This window comes from Arctopsyche grandis, chromosome 1 (assembly GCF_051622035.1).
Source record: "Arctopsyche grandis isolate Sample6627 chromosome 1, ASM5162203v2, whole genome shotgun sequence".
Taxonomy (NCBI): Eukaryota; Metazoa; Arthropoda; class Insecta; order Trichoptera; family Hydropsychidae; genus Arctopsyche; species Arctopsyche grandis.
Window position 1 is genome coordinate 22,886,368 of NC_135355.1, and position 22,791 is coordinate 22,909,158.

Here is a 22,791-nt window from a genome sequence, read left to right on the forward strand (position 1 = left end):
CGCAGACGATATAGTTCTAGTTGATCGTGATTCAGCTGACCTACTCATCAGACTAACACAGCCGGACAGGGAAAGTAGAAAAGTAGGATTAAAAATTAACGTAGATAAGACTAAACTAATGTTCAATAGTTTTTGCATGCCTGATAGCATCCCCTTAGATGATAAACCAGTAGAAGTAGTAAATAATTATTTATATTTAGGTCAAATAATTGACATGTCTGGTAGTAAAAATGAAGAGATAAAGAGACGTATGAAATTAGGGTGGAGTGCATTTGGACGGATGAATGCTGTTTTTAAATCAAAAATGCCACTCTGCCTGAAGAAAAGGATCTTTGATCAATGCGTTTTGCCAGTGATGACGTATGGATGTGAAACTTGGACACTGAACGCCAAGATGCAAAATAAAATCCAATGCACTCAAAGAAGTATGGAACGCTGTATGCTTGGCATAACGAGGAAAGACAGGAAGCGGAACACGTGGGTGAGAAATATGACAAGGGTAGTGGACATAGTGGATAGAGTGAAGAGATTGAAATGGCAATGGGCGGGTCACGTAGCTAGGAGGATGGACGAAAGGTGGACAAAAGAAGTGCTTGAATGGTACCCGAGAGAAGGCAAAAGAGTAAAAGGAAGACCGCAAGGAAGATGGGTGAACGAAATTAGGAAAATGTGCGGAATGAGATGGATGAGTGTTGCGCAAAACAGAGACGAGTGGAAGCGTGTTGGAGAGGCCTTCATCCAGCAGTGGATGGCGAGTGGCTGTAAATGATGATGATGATGATGATGATGATATATATATATATATATATATATATATATATATATATATATATATATATATATATATATATATATATATATATATATATATATATATATATATATATATATATATATATATATATATATATATATATATATATATATATATATATATATATATGACTGTAAAAATGTAAAAAAACGACTTATAGTTTGATATTTTAGATTATTAAAAATTAAACTTTATATACATATACATACTTGGTTTATATATTTTTATATATAGGTCTTTCGATTTGAATTTAATATAAAGTGTATTAAAAAATTTTATCGCTTCGGTTTCGCTTGTACTTTTCAGGATATTCCCTCTGAGCTTGTTCGTGTAATCGATGACGCTATTAAATCGTTTAAGCCACCCTTTGGGATTTGTATTGAAAGATTTATGTATTAGAGGTCAAAATCGCTCCTAGAATTTACATTTAATAGAAGTATGTATAGGAAAAAAAGCATTTGATTCCAACACGCACACAAACATATTATACAAAGATCGCCAATTCATTTATAAATTTTATTGTGCTTATTTTAATTTACTAGGGTGTTGTCAAATTACTATATTTAGCAAAACTTATTCAACGCTGGAAATAAAATATATAGTTAACATTGTAAAACTACATCGAATTTCGTTTTATTTTCAATAAATATTGAGCAAAAATCAATACACACATACAATACTTAAGGAAGGGTGTAATGTTAATTTAATAGGGTGGGAGGGTGATATTTTTTTGCGCCTTTTTTATATACGGTTACCTGACAACTCGTTGTCTTGCTGAACAGACGGGGTGAGAAAGAGATGGCCGTATACGTAATGCCTGGAGCGCATCCTCGATTTACGGAAAATCTATGAACGAGTTGTCGTGTCACCTTTATATACATATGTACCTATATATGTAAATCATGCTGAATTTTGAGATGCTGGAATGGTCAAATTTGCAGCATTATATAAATCAGTGAATTCGAGATGATGTAAACTCAAATCAGATAAATTGGTAAACTCTGATAGGAAACGATTGACCTTGGAGCCACATATCCAAGATCTGGCCATTAGCACAGCCAGGGATCGAACCCGTATCCACAAAATTGAAGCATTATACGCTTAGCATTGAACTATACATATGCTACTGGTTAAGTTCAATGAGTCGCTTTTCGAAGAAGAGTATTTTCAAAAGTCTTCATCAAAGTTGTGTTATTAAAACATCTATCACTCCTTTCATTTCAACTGTAAGTAAAAAAATTTCATCATAAGATTGTTAAGATCGATCATCCAACTTGAACATTTTGCATTATTTGTTTTCTATTACTGTAGAAAATTCCATTTCTGAAGTCGATAATAGTGACCAAGCGCTGACTACTCAAACGTACCACAAATAATTGTAATAGTAAGGGAAACGTAAAGGAGGTTTGTAAAAATAGCAAATACCCAAAGATTTTGGGCCCATATGCAATGACTTCGAAAGGCCTTCTTGTAATTTTTATGACGAAAATGAAATCAATTAATTTGCAAATTTCAAATGTCTTTTTTTTCATGAAATTTTTAAAGCCATTAACTTTACCAATTCAGCGCCCTTTCTATTGTTCGCCTTAGGCAAGTGCCTCGTGCGCCTCACCCTCGTACCGGGTCTGGTATATTCACATTTATTGTTAAATTAATATAATTCAATTTACGAAAAAAATTAGAAAAAAAAAATTTAATAAATTTATGTTATTTAATACCGGCACTTCCGGAAATTCTATCGCTGCATTGCCGTATATATGTATATATATATATATATATATATATATATACGTGTAAGAGTATATATATTATTTGATGTTAATAGTAAAATATAATCCAAATAAACATTTTTTTTATTTTTAATCAACCGCAGCACCCCCAGATATCTTATCCACGAGCCGCCACTGCATATACCGGCTATGAGCATTTTCAATACAAATTAAACACAAATGTAGGAAAACTTACATAAGACAAAAGTTCTACTTCCAGCTTACGAATTCCGACCAAAACCTTATCAACTCTATGTTAGTACAAAAAGAATACAAATATAAATTTTCAGCTAAATATGTTCAGGGCGTGGAAAGAAAGTTGTCACAACATTTTTGACTTTTCCGAGAGGAAAAAATCCCGCTTCCGGTTTATTATATTTAGTGATTTTTTTTTATTTTCATTATTTGATACAAAAATTATACTTGAATTTTTATGTGAAGAGAACACGTGTTAAAGGGGTCGAAAAAAATAGTTGAATAGTTGAAAAAAAATTGAACCATAGTACACTGCCACTTCTGGTTAACGGATGCTTACCAACTTTTATACTTAACTTGGTAAAATTTCAGTTCAATAAATTAAAGGATTTCTTAGAAATACATAAAACCTTGATTGTCTAAATTAAAAGTACTACTTTCGGTTTAGGAAAAAATATTGGGGTATAATATTAATAATTTCTATTACAAGTAAGAAATTTCAGTTCGATTTGATGAGTGGTTTGGGAGATAATTTAATTCAAAAACTTAAAAAGAAAGAGGACAGCTATAAGAGGAGGTACCATTTCCGGTCAACTAAAAATTTGAAAAAAAATTACGGTGTATCGATAAAAATTTCAGTAACCAATACTAAGTTTCAGTTCGATGGGACGAATAGTGTTTAAAAAATCCCCAAAATACACTGACACACAATAAACATACAGATACTCACACAGAAACACAGATACACGCACATTTTTTCTAGATCACGAAAACGTGATTAGTGGCCGATTCCGAGTTCGAATCGGTTAAAATATGCTTCAAATATCATTGCGGCTGAGTACAATATCTGCGACACAATACAGGGCGTTCATACCATTTCGTGGAAATGGCAAGCTGGCGTCGAAACGGGTGGTAAATAAATGGACCATGACTGTCATTGCTCATCCCACCATTGTTCAATATATAATGTTGTTTTATGTATGTTTAAAGAAATATGTTTAAAGAAATTTCTGCCAGCACCGTAATCCCGGTATTCAGACTAGTTTCAGCACCGGGAATCACGGTACCAGAAAACACCGGAATCCCGGGATTGGAAGCCTTAATAACCAGTGGCGGACTGGGACTGAAATCAGTGCATGCCAGGAGTCAAAGGGGGCCCCACCCAGGGTTAAAATAATTTGTCCCCCCCCCCCCCATATAACAAAATTTTCTTCTTTCCATCACGCTAAAAATCAAGGGAAATTTTTTTTTTTTTCAAAATTGGGAATAAACAAATTTAGGTACAAGAAAAATGGCAAAAGCAAAATAGATCCATAAATTATATTGTATATTTCGTTTTAACCCTTGTCCTAGGTAAATATAATGCATCATAAAAGAATGCGGCATAAAAGCGGCTTTTACTTTCGGTAGAAAACAATCAGGGACGTCATTTCAGCTTTTTCTTTGGGGGGCAGGGCAGGCAAAGATTAGTCAAATTGAATTTTTTTTCAAAAAATCTTTTTTATATCGGAATAAAAATGGAAAATATTCTTTACCTTATTGAGTTATAAAATATGAAAAAAATAAGCTTATTTTTGAAAAAGTAATTATAAAAAAATATTATGTAAAAAGAAAAAAAAGCGCCGCGGGCGAAAATTTTTTTCCACAAATCTTTACATAGTCAACATTAATCGACCATCAAACTGATTCTCCAAAAAACTATCAATTAACTTAATTTCTACCGACTGTCTTGTCACTTTATCTATGTACGTAATAACATTAGATAAAGTTTTGTTTTGTTTTTTTTCAAAGCACATAGCAGCGATTATTTTATTAGTTACCCAAAAGTAACATACATAAGAAATACACGTAGCATTCATAGATCCATAGTATCTCATTAATCATTAAATTCATAATATTTTCTAAATTCACACTATTCCTTAATTTAGGCGAGTGCCCCCCTATGGCCCCCCCAAATTACGTCCCTGAAAAAAATGCATAATATTTTCAATTAATGTTAATCGAAAATCAGGATTTTGGGGAGGGGGCCCCTATCCTATATTTTTATTTACATGGATGTGTCTAGATTAGGAATAGATTTTATATTCGGAAACTGTTTAAAATTGTGTATTTAAATCTTACTATATCATCGAAGTATAATCAAATGTTATTTTGAAAGTATGAAGTAAATTTAAATCGCTGGTTGATGATGAATCATCCTATCAAAATTGTTTTAAGAAAATTTGTTTATTCCCATTTTTATTTCAGTAGTTAGTTGTTACATAGGTATTGGTATATACATAATCTTGAGGTTGGAATAGGCCCGGCAAAAAGGCCCACGCAAATGTTGAAACTTACATTTCAAGCCTAATAAAAAAGTTAACCGATCCTTGGGCTGTTAAAGCAGGTATTAGTTATTTGTGTATATCGTAAGAAATTTGTTTTGTTGAAATACCCAAACTTTAGGTCCTAAAGTTGCAATATCCTATACATTTTTACACACGTGAAATAGTTAAAAAGTTATTTAATTTTACTGAGGGCCCATATTTTCTAACAGATAGTGGGGCCCACATGCCATCGGGCATGTTCGCTTGTATGGCCAGTCCGCCACTGTTAATAACAATATAATAATAATAATAATAGTAAACAATTTTTGTCGTCATCGTAATCGTAACCAAAGTCGCAACCGGAGTCGCAACTGAATCGAAATCGAAATCGTACACCTACACACATATGTATGTATAATAACTCTTGATAATTCAAAAATTTGTTTTTATCTCCATACTTATCGTTGCACTCACCACAAACACACACACACACACCCAAACATATCCCTTCCCATTTATATATTACTAGTCGCCTGCGTGTACACACTTGTGCACTTCGTAAATGTTCGTAATTCGGATCAACGGAAGCCGTCATTTGTACTATAATCTAATATATTTATGTATAGGTATATAAAAACGGTCGTGATATGTGTGTGGACATGTGACTATGTGTGTGGGTATGTGACAGATGCGTGGACACACACCCAATCAGAGCAAAGTATTCGGGACGCGGGGAAGCGTGGTAGTGGGGGAGTGGGGGGGGGGGAGAGTCTGGAGCGTCATTTGACGATAGGCATGTGCGACGTTGGGCCGAGTCGCGGGTGACACATACACACACTTTTTTCATTATTTTGAACTGGTCAGATTGGTAAGCGTGTAATGCGCGCAATTTTTATTACGATTAATATTAGATGCACCCGCGTGCCTATAAATTACGTCACTAAATATTTATATTACAACATATAACTTTATTTTAATTCGTGTATCAATTCCTTTCCGAAACCACCCGTTGAAATCAACGGGCAGAACACTAATATATGTATGTATTATATACGAAACCCACTGCTCGAAGTGCAAAGTCCACACTATACTGTGTCTCTTTCCACGATACACGATTCAAAGGGGAGAAAGAGAGACGGCACATGGTGAATGAGTACTTTGTACACGCTCACTATGCTACGTCTCTTTCCACGATATACAATTCCAAAGGGAGAAAGAGAGACGGAGCATGTTAACGGACATTCACACGCACGCACGTGCGCTCGCATTAGACAATTATTATATACGATTAGTAGTGTAGTGTTACACTGGTATAAATATCATATGGCAAAATAGTATTTTGATATTGGAAATGTTTTACGATGAGAGGAACTGCGTTCTCGCCTGCGATTCGCAGACTTAGACTGCATTTTCCATGCGGAAAATGCGCAATCTGCATTTTCATTCTCGATAATAAAAGCAAGCAAGCACATTTGACTAACGACTTTTCCGCCGGTGCGATTTTCGTGACCCAGTTTTGCAAAATTTTGTCTGCGATTGATTTTATGTTGGCTCATGTACGAAATGGTGATCGCTACCAAAAGATGATAAGAACGAACGTGCAGTACTACATATGAATGTACATACGTAAGTAGATAAATACATGTACATATGTAAATATACATATTATATTTATAGTGTATTCTACAAGCTATTTATTAGTTTCACTTGGTTATTTTGTATCTAGTTAATTTGTTTGAATGTGTACGAGTTTCATGCTCTTCAATATTAGAGTGAAATCGATTCCGTTTCTAAGTTATATTTAGACTAACTTTTTTCAGTGTTAATTTTTTAGCAGTGCCTGGCGTATTTTCATTTTCATACTAAACTATGAATTAAACATACATATGTATATACATACGATAATAGAGTATCATTATATGAGTCAATAATAGAGTATCATAATAATAAGGAAAAACAAAATATCTTTACTTAATATACATATGTATATTACCTAAGTTTATTTTCCCGACCAATTTAATCAAAAAATGTCGAAATTTGAAAGATAATTAAATAAACAACATTATACATATATAAGTAATGGTGTTTATTTAATGCTTGTCAAAACCAGAAAGGGACATTTTCTTATAAAGTAAAATTGTAATAGACAAAATATTATTTTATATTTTCTCTTTGACGACGGAGATAAAAAAATTCAATGACATTTTTAGCCCCTAAAGGCGTTTCAACTGTAGGCTGCTATTGAGTTTGAGTTGAGGTTCACCAGTGACGTCACACTGTGTTAGACTGAAACAGAATGAGGTCAAACAAAGTGAGAGAGTACATACACCTTTTAACTGCTACAAAAAAACTGCGAACGTCAGAAAAGCTAAAGCTAATTAACAAGCGAAGACTTCAATACCCATTGGCAATTTGATATTATTTAATTCAAAATTCCAATCTATTTCGTTTTTTTTTATCAATTTATTCTTTTGATTATATTTTTATATCCATTCTGTTTTTTTATCATTATTAATAAAGTAAAAATGGAAAGAAACGAATATATACAGAGTTTTTGGTAGCTTGATACAAAGGCTTGAAGGGTTGATAGCTTACATAATTTACAACATTTTGTGCCACATATACCTCAGTCCAAAGTCTTACGGCCTTTTTTTCTTTTTTAAAGATTTTTAGTAAAAACACCAAAATCTCACAGTTAATTGCTAATACTGCCCAAGTTAAAAGAGGTATGTTAGTCAGTTATTATTTTTTTGTTTGCCTAATGTTTATTCAATCAAATAAAAACAAATTCAACCATCTGTGTCAACAGAAAAAGATAATAGAGGCACCATAAGTTTTCAAAAATTTGTCAAGTAGGAAAAATCTCATATTTTTTTTGTATTTAACCCTTAAAGGCTTTGCATCTACATAGCTACCAAGCACCCTGTATATATGTACAAACACACACACACACACACACACACACACACACACATATATATATATATATATATATATATATATATATATATATATATATATATATATATATATATATATATATATATATATATATATGTATATATATATATATATATACATATTTATATTCTTACTAAAATGTCGGTGTGAATTCTGATAGATGTAAACTAGACTTGGAACAGTAATTTTATACGTACATTGGGGTAATAAAATGGGTTACATTTCCACGTTCGAAGAGCTTGCAATGTATGCCTACCGGGCATTTTAGGTGGGCTTTCCACTCTTGAGCAATGCGCCGACATTGATTTTTCCTACTACGTATGAAAAATACATAACGGTGAGGTAGGCCACTGGTAGCTAAGGGGTTGCGGTAAAATTTTCGGGGTCGTTTTTTCGAGAGAATTTCCCGTCGGTGGGGTGACATTCCCTCGGTAGTTAAAGCGCGTTTTGCCGTTGCCATAAAACTGGGACAAAAAACTTTACAGCATAAATTGAAAGTCCGTACAAAAATATGTAATATGCATATGTTGAACTTCGACACAAAGATTTTTCTTAAAAGTCCTATAAAAATCGTGATAGTAACTACATACATACATATGTACATATATGTATGAATGAAACAAATTTTTATGTTGCCCATCGCGTTCAGTAAGCTGGCGAGACTTAAGAGAGTGGTTTGATATTTGCTATAAAATTTTTCATGTTGTATGTACTCATTCAATATATGAGCCGTTATATTTGAAAGTGGCATTAGTCCACTTTTCTTCATTTATATGTATGTACATATGTATGTAGGTAGCGGCTCATATGGACGACTCTTCGGCCATAAATCTTTAGTGGAATTTTCACATGTAAAAAGTTGTACTAATATCAAATTTGATGATGAATTAAGTGAATAAACTTTATGACATCCATCTACAGTTTTCAATGTAGTACCACACTTTTTACACATTTGGTATATATGTATGTACATATGAACATAATTATACATACATGTTACAGTCCAAGTGTTCACTCTAGAACTTACTAGTATGTTCATACACGAACAGGGGCTTTAGTTCAAGTATTAAAAGTAAAAAGTAATCTTCAAATATACTCACCAGGTGTTACACGTCAAGTATTTAAAAGGAAAATCCTATGGAACCATGTTGCAACGTTGCTGTAATTCCCGTTTGTGGTTATTTTTAAAATATTGCATTCCAGGATAAGCATATGTACATATACAGGATGTGAATAGTTAAAATTATGCCTAATAGTTTGCACATGAACAAACCAGTTCGTTTGTCAATGTTACTTTTTTGTAAACTATAGCTGACAAGATTGGTTCTTGAATGAACAAATTAGTTTGTTCATGTATGAACGGAAATTGGACTGTAAAATATATATTATTTCTTGGTAATACAATTCAGATCATACATCTAAAGTCATAGGCCAATGTACCAAACACCTGAGCAACGCCTGTAAAATCAACTATAGTTGGTCCGCTGCAGGCAGAAATTGATGACTAGTAATTTTTTCGCTACAATCTTTTGCCAAACGTTTCGTGGGACTGCGTCCCTCGAAACTCGCTTTATAATTTCAGCAAATGAATAATTTACAAACATGAGAAGTTTTGAAAATGAACTGCGAAGGTATACGCGAGTCAAAAATGGTTGGTAGCCGCTGAACTGGTTCAATAATGAAGTTTTAGGCGATTGGCAGGAAAATTTTTGATTAAAATTCACTGCACTAAGATGTTAAAATAATTTTTTTTTAAAGTCCGGCGGGCCAAGAGTCGATTCTCATTTTTTATCTTAAAACAAAATACGTGATTGGAGAGGGCGCGGCGTGGTTACTAACTACCAAATTTATGAAGAATCGCTTGATGTTTATAGCAGTGCGGAAAAACTACGGAAAATCTAGAAAATAAAAAGTTTTCAAATTTGACCAGAAATAGTACCTATTAGTATTTCATTATTAAGCCAAATTATGACGAAAATTTTTTTCAAATTTTTAAGTTACCCGGAAATGGTACCTCCCCTTATAGGTGTCCCCTTATTTTAAGTTTTTGAATTCAATTCTCTCCCAAACCGCTAACTGAATCGGACTGAAATTATAAATTTAATAACCTAATATTTTTATCTGAACCGGAAGTAGTACTTTTACTCTAGAGAATTGAGGTTTTTTCTCAGAAAACTCAATAGAACAAAAGTTTTCTCAGAAAACTTTTAGTCTATTGAACTAAAAATTCATATCTTAAAATTTAAGTTTAATACCAAGTTATGAATAAAATGTGGTAAGCATTCGTCAACCGGAAGTGCTAGTTCACTTTTGTTCGATTTTTCTTCCACTATTTTTTTCGACCCCTTAAACATGCCCGCTCTTCACAAAAAATTCAAGTATAATTCTTGTATCAATTTAAAATCACTAAATTCAACAAACCGATAATTAAAAAAACATGTTTTCGTCCCTTTCAACAAATATAACAATAAAACCAACGTCGACCAAAACTAAAAGAGTTTTTGTACCAAATCCAGAAATAGGCTTTCGGATTCTCATTTAAATATTTTAGTATTCTTAAGAAGCTACTTTTAATAAGGGTGCTTTTATAATTACATTTTTTCCAGTAAATTAATATATTATGCATTGTTTCCTTTTTATATTTTGTAAATAAATAAATATATTTTTTATTAATAAAAAATATATTAAATTGAAAAAAAAAAGTTTTTTGTGTCCCGGGATCCCGGGAATCCCGGGAACGATCCCGGGGTCCGTTCCGTGTCGCGGGAATTGAAATTGAAGTCCGGGAGATCAGAAACCCTAGTACACACCCCTAAACGTATCAAGCTGAAAATTCATATGTGTATTCTTTGTTTACTAACTTAGCTGATAACGTTTTGGTCATAACTCGTAAACCGGAAGAAGTATTTATTTTTAAAACAATATTTCATTATTGTATTTTGACATTTTAAATTATTTTAATCTTCTTGATATTTAGTATGTAATAGTGATAGTGATTTTAAGTAACAAAAAAAATTGAACAAAATTTTACAACCGGAAGTAGAAGTTTTGTCTTGTGCAAGTTTCCATACATTTTTTTATTTTATTTTCTCTGCGTTAACACTCAAAGCGATTTTTTTTTAACTTTTTATATTCTTAAAATACATAGATAAAGTCATGGGCTGGTCACACAGTGTTCCTAGAAAAAATATTAAGAAATGGGTTACCAACCGGCAGAAAAGTGTTTAACAAGGTTTCCCAATCCCACAGGCGGGGTTAAAAATAAATAAAATAATATTTTAGAAGTGAACTTTCCGAGCCAAAATCTTTAATTAAAGCTGAAAAATCAAGATTTTCAGCGATCATTTTCAATAGATTGAGTTCCCAAACTGGAAAATCTATTTTGTGACACTGAAGACCGGGGATAAGTTCTAATAAATTTAGGTTTTGAAAAACTGCGTTCACCACTTGCTACAGTTATAGGCAACGAATGTCAACAAAATTTGAATACCAAAAACTTCGGATATAATTCTTGTAAATGTTGTTTTATGAAATTTAATACAATGAGTGGATTAATCTTACTTTTTATTTGAAAGATTTCCATACATTTGCGCTCAATTTGTATCGAAAATGCTGTCATAGCTATTAGTATTTCATAATTAAGCCAAATTATGACGAAAATTTTTTTCAAATTTTTAAGTTGCCCGGAAATGGTACCTCCCCTTATAGGTGTCCTCTTTTTTTTAAGTTTTTGAATTCAATTATCTCACAAACCGCTGACTGAATCGGATTATTTTTTTTTACATGTAATAGAAATAATAATATCTATAACTTTATATTTTTTAAATATTTTTATCTTAACCGGAAGTAGTAGTTTTACTCTAGAGAATCGAGGTTTTTTATGTTTTTCTCAAAAACCTTTTAGTTTATTGAACTGAAATTTTATATCTAGAATTTTAAGCGTAATAGCAAGTTATGAATAATATTTGGTAAGCATACCTCAACCGGAAGTGGCAGTTTACTCCTGTTCGATTTATCTTCCACTATTTTTTTCGACCCCTTAAACATGTGTGATCTTCACGAAAATTATACTTAAAAAAATTCAAGTATAATTTTTGTATTAATTTGATGAAAATAAAAAAAATCATTAAATTTAATAAACCGGAAGTGGGATTTTCTCCTCTTATAAAGGTCAAAAATGTTGTCGCCCGGATCCTGTCCACACCCCTGAATGTATAATATTAAGCTGAAAATTTGTTTGTGTTGTTTATGTACTAACTTACATATGTAGATTTGGTAACGTTTTGGTCAGAATTCGTAAACTGGAAGTAGCATTTTTTTTTAAAACAATATTTCATTATTTTATTTTGACCTTTTAAATTATTTTAATCTTCTTGATATTTATTGAGTGTAATAAAGATAGTTATTTAAAGTAAAAACAAAAAATAAAATCATCAAATTAAATGAACCGGAAGTGGGATTTTCTCTTATTAGAAAGGTCAAAAATGTTGTCGCCTGGATCCTGTCCATACCCCTGAATGTATTAAGCTGAAAATTTATATTTGTGTTGTTTATGTACTAACTTAGATTTGGTAACGTTTTGGTCAGAATTCGTAAATCGGAAGTAGTATTTTTTTGTAAAACAATATTTCATTATTATATTTTGACCTTTTAAATTATTTTTATCCTCTTGATATTTAATGTGTATAATAATTATACTGATTTTAAATAATAAAAAAAATTTGAACAAAATCCGACAACCGGAAGTAGAACTTTTGTCTTGTGCAATTATTTGCATATATTTGCGCTCAATTTGTATCGCTATCATAGTTATTAGTTCAATATCGAATTTTGTTTTGTAACCTTCTTATATTCCTCAAATACATCGATAAAGTCATGGGTTGGTCACACCCGAATTTTTTTATTTAATAACTTTATATGCCAACATCCATGCCATGATATGTCATCGGGTACAAGACTATTAAATGGTAAATAATTTTTTCTTCTTCTTTAAAAAAACTTATATACTTTATTTATAAATGATATATTGAGAATGTGAAAAATTCGACATCCAGTTTTTGACTGATTTGTACTCAGTATTGATCGATTATCACGCTTTAGAGAATAGTATTTCTTTTAACTACACGATTATTTTCAGTTGGAGGTAGAGACAAGTCAAGACATACCTGTGGAGTTGTTGTCTTGGTCATCGTCTTCGTCGATGTCTGGCATTGGCTCGTCGTCATCTACAGAGAGGATATTGTTGGGAGGTGCCCGGGGGGAGGCGGCGGGCGCGCCAGCCGCTCGCGCGCCCGCCGCCTGCAGCAGTGCTACCACCAGCAGACCACCCCTCATGCCGATAATGCACACACCGCCCACACCATACAGCCCTGAAACAATATACAATGTCAAACAATATACACGTGTCAAAACAAACATTTTATCATATGTACATTGTACATACATAGGTCTATGTGTTTTTGTACTCCAAGTTTCATTCCCTATTTACATACAGAATATACATATAGGATCCGGATGTGAAGGGTTCCAAGCGAAACGCACAGATTAAGTGTCAGACTATTTATTGTACATGTGTCTTCGGGCTTGTTCTCCAACAAGTGACCATAACAACACGCATCCGGTCTCTCCCATGCATACCACACACACTCTATCCCTAGCAGTTTGGCCAACCATACATACGGCTCGGCTCGTTTAAAAATCATTTCTACATACATATACCATGGGCGCCCGCAGAAAATTTTCTAAGGGGGGGCTAAATATTTTTAGTAATGTTTTAATGTAGTTTTAATTTACTGTAGCGTATTTGTATGGTGAACGAACGGACAGGACACTGTAGTAAAGAAGGGCATCTTTCCCACGAATTGCTAAATCATTTGTTCCGCAAAATAAGATTGTTGAAATAATAGGATACAGTTTCTTTCTGCTTTCTTCAATAGTTCGTTTTACAGAATTATCTATCTGACAAATAATATCCTTATTTGGATCTCTAATGGTTGACACGAAGTGTTCAGCCTCTTGTTGAGACCTACGATGCCATGCTGAGCTGGTATGGTTTCTGGCACATTCATTAGAATCTTTGTACTTTGAACAAGGAGTAGTAATGAAGGCACCTTCAATTCCTCTTTGAACTGGATGCGGAAATAAAACACAGAAAATGCAAAAAGCACCTTTTAACCTAGGTGAATATGATAACCATGGAGTATACTGGGTTAGCCAAGATTCCCCGAAACAACGTTTTCCACTTCCTGACATGTCGCCTTCAAAATCATATGACGGGTGAGGCTTGTATGGATCAGTTAGCAAACGATAGGAATCTTCGTAGTAGATTTTACATAGGCTGGCTCCAGGCTGGTCAACGTTCTGTCTCTCCACACTTTCTTTATGCTAACACGAAGTGATTTAAAATACAAGTAGCATTATTTGTCTATTTTCCATCAATCCAGGGGGGGGGGGGGGGGGCAAGTGCCCCCCCTTGCCCCCCCCTGCGGGCGCCCATGATATATGCCCATAATTAAGAAATTGGCGGCGTAAGTCAAGAAATTAAAAAAAATAAGTTATTCATATATTTGGGTTCACATTGTTGTAAAATAATATAATTTATGTCAAACATAAAAAAAATATGCTGAAACTTTGTATAGCATTAATGCAGAGTATTGTTGTCACTTTCAACGGTATGCCACTTTTGTTCATTTTGACAACAGTCTAAGGGTGAAATCACACAGCGCGGTATGTAGGATGTGGTATGTGGGACGTTTTTTTTTAGATAGTTTTAAACATATATAAAACGGGTCTACCTCACGGGCCCGAATGTGAAACGCCCGAAAACGCAAATATCGGAAGGCAAAGATCGAAAATCGAAAGATCTTAAGTCGAAAGATAAAAAAGGGTGCATGGTAAACGGTACATACTCACGTACATACTCACTTAATTTGTGCGAGCAGGATACAAAAGGAATAAGAGGAACAGGCTTTTCCTCCCGTATTCTGCGCGCGCACATTAAACAAGGCTGTATGAAAAAAAGAGAGATAATTTCGCCGCATGCCACTCATATATATATGTATATTATATATACATAGTACCGTTTACCATTTCTTTTTGATCTTTCCACTTAAGATCTTTTGATTTTCGATCTTTGCCTTCCGATATTTGCGTTTTCAGGCGTTTCACATTCGGGTCCGTGAGGAAGACCGATATAAAACATGTGGCATACCTGGCACGTATACCATGAACGACCGGTACGCCCCACCCCTTTAAACCTTTTTCGGTCAAATTGTATGGTTTTATTTATCCTTCCTTGACAGTGTTCGATAAAGGTTTTAAGAAATATAGGAGAACTTGTCGACGTACCACATACCGCATACCACGCTGTGCGATTTCGCCATAAGTACGTGTGCCGCGCGTCTGGTTACATCATTATTTTCTACTCTGTATTATAAGTAAAGCCCGGACCTTGAGGGGGCTGTATATTGTTCAAATGTTGTAAATGCATTGTTAAAGGTTTGCCGAACCTTTTTTACAAAGGATTTACAACAATTGAACAATAAACGGCACGCTTCCGGTCCTACCTCTAGTTATTAGCAATCCTAAATTTGATTTCATTACCATTATGTCATCATCAGATAGTGGCTCAGGTAACTATTATTCATATGTATGTTTGAGATAATAATAAAAAAATGTTCGTTATATTTTTATATAACTAAATTGATTTGTATGTGGTTTGTAGATATACGACCACGATATCTGAATAATACTTCAAAAAAATGGAAACAAATAAGACAGTTATCATCTTCAGATGAATCTCACCAAGAGTTAGCTTAGTATTTATAAAAGGTTTATAGGAAGTCGCTTCATGTATTTTAAAGCATTGTGAAAATATAACAACTCAAGAACACGTAATAGCATACTCGTACAGTGATGCTTGTCAGGGCCAAAATCGTACGGTGAAAATGGCACTACCATGGCTGAATATAGTTCAATCTTCTGATAATAATATTGAAATAATTGATTATTCTTTATTCTTTTGTACATATAGAATGTACAAAAGAATACTCCCTGTACTTGCAGGTTGCCTGTTGCTGCCGATACGTGCCGAATAGGTGTGAACAGACCTTAGCACGTCGAGGGAATAAAAAGAAGAATAATGTGCCTGTATATCCGTTGCAGGACATGGGATCTTTTTCCACTCCATATTGATTTTACGGATGGTCTCCAGCTTCGAGGAGAAGATTCAATCGACCATAGATTGAACCATCAGTCATGGAAGTGATTTTGTTTAGTGGAAGCAACTTTATATTCTTAAAACTACATACATATTACGTATATACATAGGTAAATGTAGCATGGAGGTATAAAATTGGTTCTTATCGAGTTTCACGCCTTTCGATTTTATATATTTTTCACCTTAGAGGTCCTCTATCCACATTATCAATTACATAAAAAAAATCAACAATGTTATTTCATTTGACACCTAAAAAAATTTTTTTTCGTAACCAGAAATTTGTTTATTTCCGAATGTCAGCGTTTTAATTAATCTTGAAGATTCAAACGAAACGATTTAAATTAGGGCCCTTATCCTCTCAGATATAATATAAGATGTACATATATATATATATATATATATATATATATATATATATATATATATATATATATATATATATATATATATATATATATATATATATTTATATAGATTTATACTCTATATTCCGATCTCCGCTGAAAATTAATTATTAGATCATTATGTTGTGTTTATGAAATTTATGATTTCGTACATATAAATTAGTTTACTAATGCTAACACCGTGTTATAAAAGCTTGAACCAGAGAATCGTATTTTAGGCCAAACCACTTATGAACTTTATACATACATATTTCGAAACACGACAACTTCTTATTATATATTTTATTGTAACAGCATAAAATTTGAATATTAAATTCATTAAGTTGGTTTATATAATATATTGTAAGATGTAAATACATATGGATGTATTATATGTAGCATTTGTGAATAAAGTTTATTGCGTGACCGCTTAATCTCAATTGCTGTAACACTAATTATAATTTTCGAAAGTGATATAATCGCATAAACAATGTGGATGTTAGCGCAGTGCTGACGATTATTGCAAAAATATTTTACTTTCGTTTATTCGATAGCTTTAACGACTCACCTGCGAAATTACGAAGGTGTTATGGGTATTTTGGGTAAAATTAAAATAAACGTATTGAGTAAAATTAAAATAAAATATGTATACATATCTATATGTATGAATGTACTTATGAATGTACATAAATATTATATGTACATATATACATATGTAAATATAACGAAGGGTTAAACGATATTGATACATAAACAAACAAGTAAATCAACACTATTCATTCTAAAGGGAACTAATTATTTGGTAGGTTAAAAATAACTAAAAACAAAAGTTAAAAATTAAGATTAATGATCAGTAATTTATTAAATAAGTGATTAATATAAATTATCAGTAAATATTCATTTTTCGATCAGTAATTAATTAAATAAGTGATCAGATAAATGCTATAAATGATAAGTAAAACCAAATAAACTATAATTTTCGACAGTTGGATGATAGCGCGTCGTCCATCTAAGATCTTAGCAGCCAACACCTTAGGTTTTTAGGGTCGGTATTTATTAAGTTAACAGACACGCGCGAACTGAGACAGTGAGACTAAAATGAACCTGGAGCGAGGTGCTAGGACCGAGGGGGTTGAAAACGGAGAAGGGTCAATATTTGTTTATGAACGATGTTCAAGTTGTTAAAGCCGGGTCAAACACATCCGAGAAAAGGTCAGTTCAAGAGAGAAAAATACCAGGAAGCGTAGCGTCAGCAAGTGAAAGAAAGCCAGTTAAAAGCGAATTCAAAGTCAAGGAGAAAAGCGAGAAATTAAAACACCAGTGAATGTCAGAATTTATCAACGCGTGGTCCGGCGTAAACAAAGAAACGCACGCGGGGGTAGAGGATGTTGCTAGTGACAATATTTCTTTATACTATCGTAAACGATCCAATACGGCAACATTGGCTCTACTTCATCTGTCAGAATCCGTAAAACTGATCGTTTCATTTAATAATTGATCATTTATTTTTAAATCTTATCATTTTGTTTTATATACTGATCATTTTGGTTTAATTACTGCTCATATTATTTAAATACTTATCATTATATTTAATAACTGATCGCGTAGCAACTGATCATTTATTATATTCACTGATCAATCCATTATTTTTACCTACCAAATATTTTTTATTGATCAAAATGTAAATTTTTTTACGGATCGGCTAAGTAGAGGCCCATTCTAAATATATTTTAATTAATGGCATATAATATACATACTACTCAGGTACGGTGTCGGTTACATGTGATCATGCGAAAATTCGAACACGAGATTTTGACTGATTCGAACTGTACGTGAATACGTGATCTAGAAAAAAATTGTGTGTGTGTCTGTGTATTTTAGGTATTTTTTGAGCAGCGTTAGTCCTATCAAACTGAAACTTAGTATCGGTTACTGAAATTCTTATCGACATAATGAAAATTTTTGAAGGTTTATGAAGACATAATGAAGGTTTTGGTCAGAATTCGTAAGTCGGAAGTAGTATTTTTTTTAAAACTATTTCATTATTTTATTTTGACTTTTTAAATTATTTTAATCTTCTTGATATTAATTGTGTATAATAAAGATATTGATTTTAATTAAAAATAAAAATAAAATCACTAAAGTTAATGAACCGGAAGTGGAATTTTTTCCTCTAGAAAGATCAAAAATGTTGTGTCCACTATTCTGTCCACACCCCTGAAAGTATCAAGTTGAAAATTTATATTTGTTTTCTTTATGTACTAACTTAGAGCTGAGAAGGTTTTGGTCAGAATTTGTAAGTCGGAAGTAGTATTTTTTTTAAAACTATTTCATTATTTTATTTTGACCTTTTAAATAATTTTTAATTTCTTGATATTTAATATGTATAAAACTGATAGTGATTTTAAGTATAAAAAAAAAAATCCAACAACCGGAAGTAGAACTTTTGTTTTGTGCAAGTTTCCATACATTTGCGCTCAATTTGTATCGCAGTCATAGTTATTAGTATTTTATAATTTGTCTGTACGGTTCAATATCAAATTTTGTTTTTTAACCTTCTTATATTCCTCAAATAAATAGATAAAGTCATGGGTTGGTCACACTCGAACTTTTTTCATCGTCTACTAAATATATGGGAAAAATCGTTCATCATAATTAGCTTGTAAAAACATTTGGATACGAGATGGTGTCCAAAATCGAAAGCAGTGGAAGCAATTCACGATCAATATGAGGACATATGTATGTATGTACTTATGTATTTTCAGTTTTAAATATCATAAAATATGATCATAATTTTGCTAATTCACATTCACTTGCGAAAACAATTTTACTTTAAATTATACCATTTACTTTCAATTATAAGTTTCTTGAATTTTTAAATCTTTGGAATCTCACACTTGATAAATGGAATAAGGTTAACACTGCACCTCAGCAAAAGAAACAGGATATTTATAGATCATCGTTATTAATTCAGGGGTACGATAATGATTTTAGGGATTTTCGAGAAAATAGTATAATATGATAAAAAAATCCCCAAAATACACAGACACACAGACACACACACACACATTTTTTCTAGATCATGAAAACGTGATCAGTAATCGATTCTGAGTTCGAATCAGTCAAAATCTCGAGTTCGAATTTTCGCATGTTCACAAAACTTCATCTATTGTTACTACGTACATAGATAAAGTAAAAATATATATCAATTGAAATTGAATTAGCAAGTAATATAAATTTTGAAAATAGAATAACAGACTTCTAACACCAAACACCAAATTCACGGAAAATTCGTCTTTAGTTTTTTGTATCTGTAATAAATAATAGTTAAGTTGTTAATAATGTAATTGGTTACTGGTCAACACAGATTTATGTTTTTAGATAAAGAAAAAATTATTTGAAACACACATTATTAAAAATTAAAATAAATGATAAATAATCGACAAAGAAATAAAAACCACGAAATTTTAATTATGTTTTAAGTGCACTGATTCCTTTTATAATATATAAATTGCGAAATTGTCAATGTGGGACATCTATATTATAAATAATAACCTGTTTTTTATTTTTTTTATTTGTTGAATTTAAATATTTCAATAAATATGTTATTTTTTAAACGAAATAAATTCTTTAAATCTAATGAAAAAATATTAAAGGGGCGACAAATTTGATATTTACCAAGGGCTCCAAAAACATCGCTACGGGTCTGCACGCGATCATTGTGATGTGCCGTTTTCGTATATAATTTTGGGATTATTTGAAATATAGGTCGCGAAAGCTACATAACGGACTACCATACTGGCTACATTATGATGGTTGGAGATGGCCTCATCATGTATGTATATTAGGCCGGAGCAAAAAATGTGAATTTTGGATTTTAATGGACTTCGTGGAAAACCTTTGTCGTACTATGGGAACATTAAAATTTTTTTTATTGATTTTAAATAATGTACTGTGCCTCCAACCATTCGATTTATCTCGACATAAATTTCGAAATAGTATTTTTTTTTCATAATTCATAACTCTTTATCGAGAATTATTACGTTTTTTTAATGCTTAATATCGAAAATGCTGTCACAGCTATAATGCTGCTAATAGTATTTCATAGTGCTGTGAATGTGTCTGTACGGTTCAATATAGAATTTTGTTTTGTGGCTTTCTTATATTCCTCAAATACATAGATAATGTCATGGGTTGGTCACACCCGAATTTTTTATTAATATAAATATTTTGATTTACGTAGTCAATCCAATTTGTTAAAATAATACCCGGATGTATTGAGGGTTGAACATTACACCCTCACAATTTATAAACTGCATTAAAGAGCTTAACTGACTCAAATTCCAAAAGCTTAACTTGAACTCCGTCTGGTATGAAGTATCACACAATGCATCATGCACGGCTTAATTTTGTATTTATTTCATGTTAGAATTGTCTGTTCTAACAGTTTATTTACTAAATTACAAACCGGGACAAAATTATTGGATAAACAGTCCAAAATACATATGTATGTATGTATAAAGTGCACAAACATAATGACAGAATCAACAAATATTGCTTAAAAATGGTAAACGATCCTCAAATTCACGTTTCGATAACGATTTTGAATGATGTTTTGGGTAAAATATCATCAATGTGAATCAAATTTTAAAAGAACAATATTACAACTATAGTAGCCACTAAATTTGAAAAAATGAATAAACTAAGAGAGATAGTTTATTAAACATATTATCATTAAATATTCAACCGCGATTTTGATAATCATCCAAATGCCTTTGACCAGGCCGTAATAGAAATAGCTGCTGATTTTGAATACAAAAGAGATCAATTTGACAGACTGATATTCAAATATATCCAAATAATACCAAATATATGATTAGTGACAAATATATGATTGTAAATATGTATAAACAATATTGTGATCTTAAATTTATAGTTGCCGAGAGAGAAGACTGGTTCGATTAAAAAAAAATACCGATTTATTACACCAGTGATAAATTTGAGAATATTTCAATGGTTTTTTGTTTTATTGGATATCTGTGAAACTTTTCAGGCATCAAGCGCTGTATGTGAAAAAAGATTTTTTGATTTTATGAACGCGATTAAATCCAAATCGAGAAATATAATGGAAGATGAACATTTAGAATGTTTATTACGAATTAAGTCATACATTTCATTCGGGAAAAATTTTTGAAAAATATCGGGTCGATAGAAAGGACAGGAGGGAGAAAAAATGATTATTGAAAAAATAAAATGTTCATTGAATTATTATTTCATTATTTTTAGTGTCCCAATTAAACTCATCAATTAAATATCTCATATAAAATTTGGAATACATTTAATAGCCATATTAAAGATATATACGTATTTGTGCCGTATATAATATTACATTTTGAGTAATATTTTTGAAATTGTGCAAAAAATTGGTTGGTTTAAGGTTTTTTGTAAAAAGTGTTTTTTTCTGCATGAAAGCCCTATAATATGACGAATTCATTCATCGATGCACAAGTGAGCGAGGAATAGGTAAGGTACCTACATATTTGCACACATTTTTTTTCTGAAATTTTACTACTCAGATGCGTTGATGATCCGCACACACAATATACAAATTAGAGGGAACGTTGATGTTAAATATGTATGTATGTAGATAGAGTACAAATTATTGCGATTGAATTTCTTTTTTATAAAGATTGATGCGTTTCGTGGTTGTCATCATATATGAGACAATAGTTTCGTTGACTATGATGGTTTAAGTAACTTGACACACTTCATACAGTTTTAACATATTTTCCATATAACTAATTATAAAAGTTAGCACAAAGTTGAAAAACTATGTAATAAATATGTACATACATACATTAACAACGTGATTAGAAATGTAAATCTATTTATATTCAGATTTGATGAATATAACGAACAGATCACGGAATTTCGAAAGGAATTTAATTTTGAAATCCCGTGTTCGTTTTGTAATTAAATGGGTGGCTTCAACAAATAAATTTACGTCAAAATTAGTTTCAGCTTCAAATTGAATCGTGGAGTTTAAATAGCTTTCAACTGTACATATGAATGATATATCGTTAATGTTATCAGTCAAAATGTCCGCTGAATGAAACAAAGATAATATTATGTAACGATTACAATT

At 32.0% G+C, this 22,791-nt stretch overlaps 1 protein-coding gene across 2 annotated transcripts in view; it reads right to left on the minus strand.

Moving 5' to 3' along the window:
* The window catches only part of LOC143909124 (uncharacterized), a 40,587-nt gene that overhangs the window by 16,640 nt on the left and 1,156 nt on the right, over positions 1-22,791 (minus strand). For both annotated transcript variants that reach the window (XM_077427036.1, XM_077427028.1), the window contains exon 2: positions 13,211-13,414. In XM_077427036.1, the coding sequence (XP_077283162.1) occupies positions 13,211-13,379 (169 nt within the window). In that variant the 5' untranslated portion in view covers positions 13,380-13,414. The remainder of the gene's footprint in view (positions 1-13,210; positions 13,415-22,791) is intronic.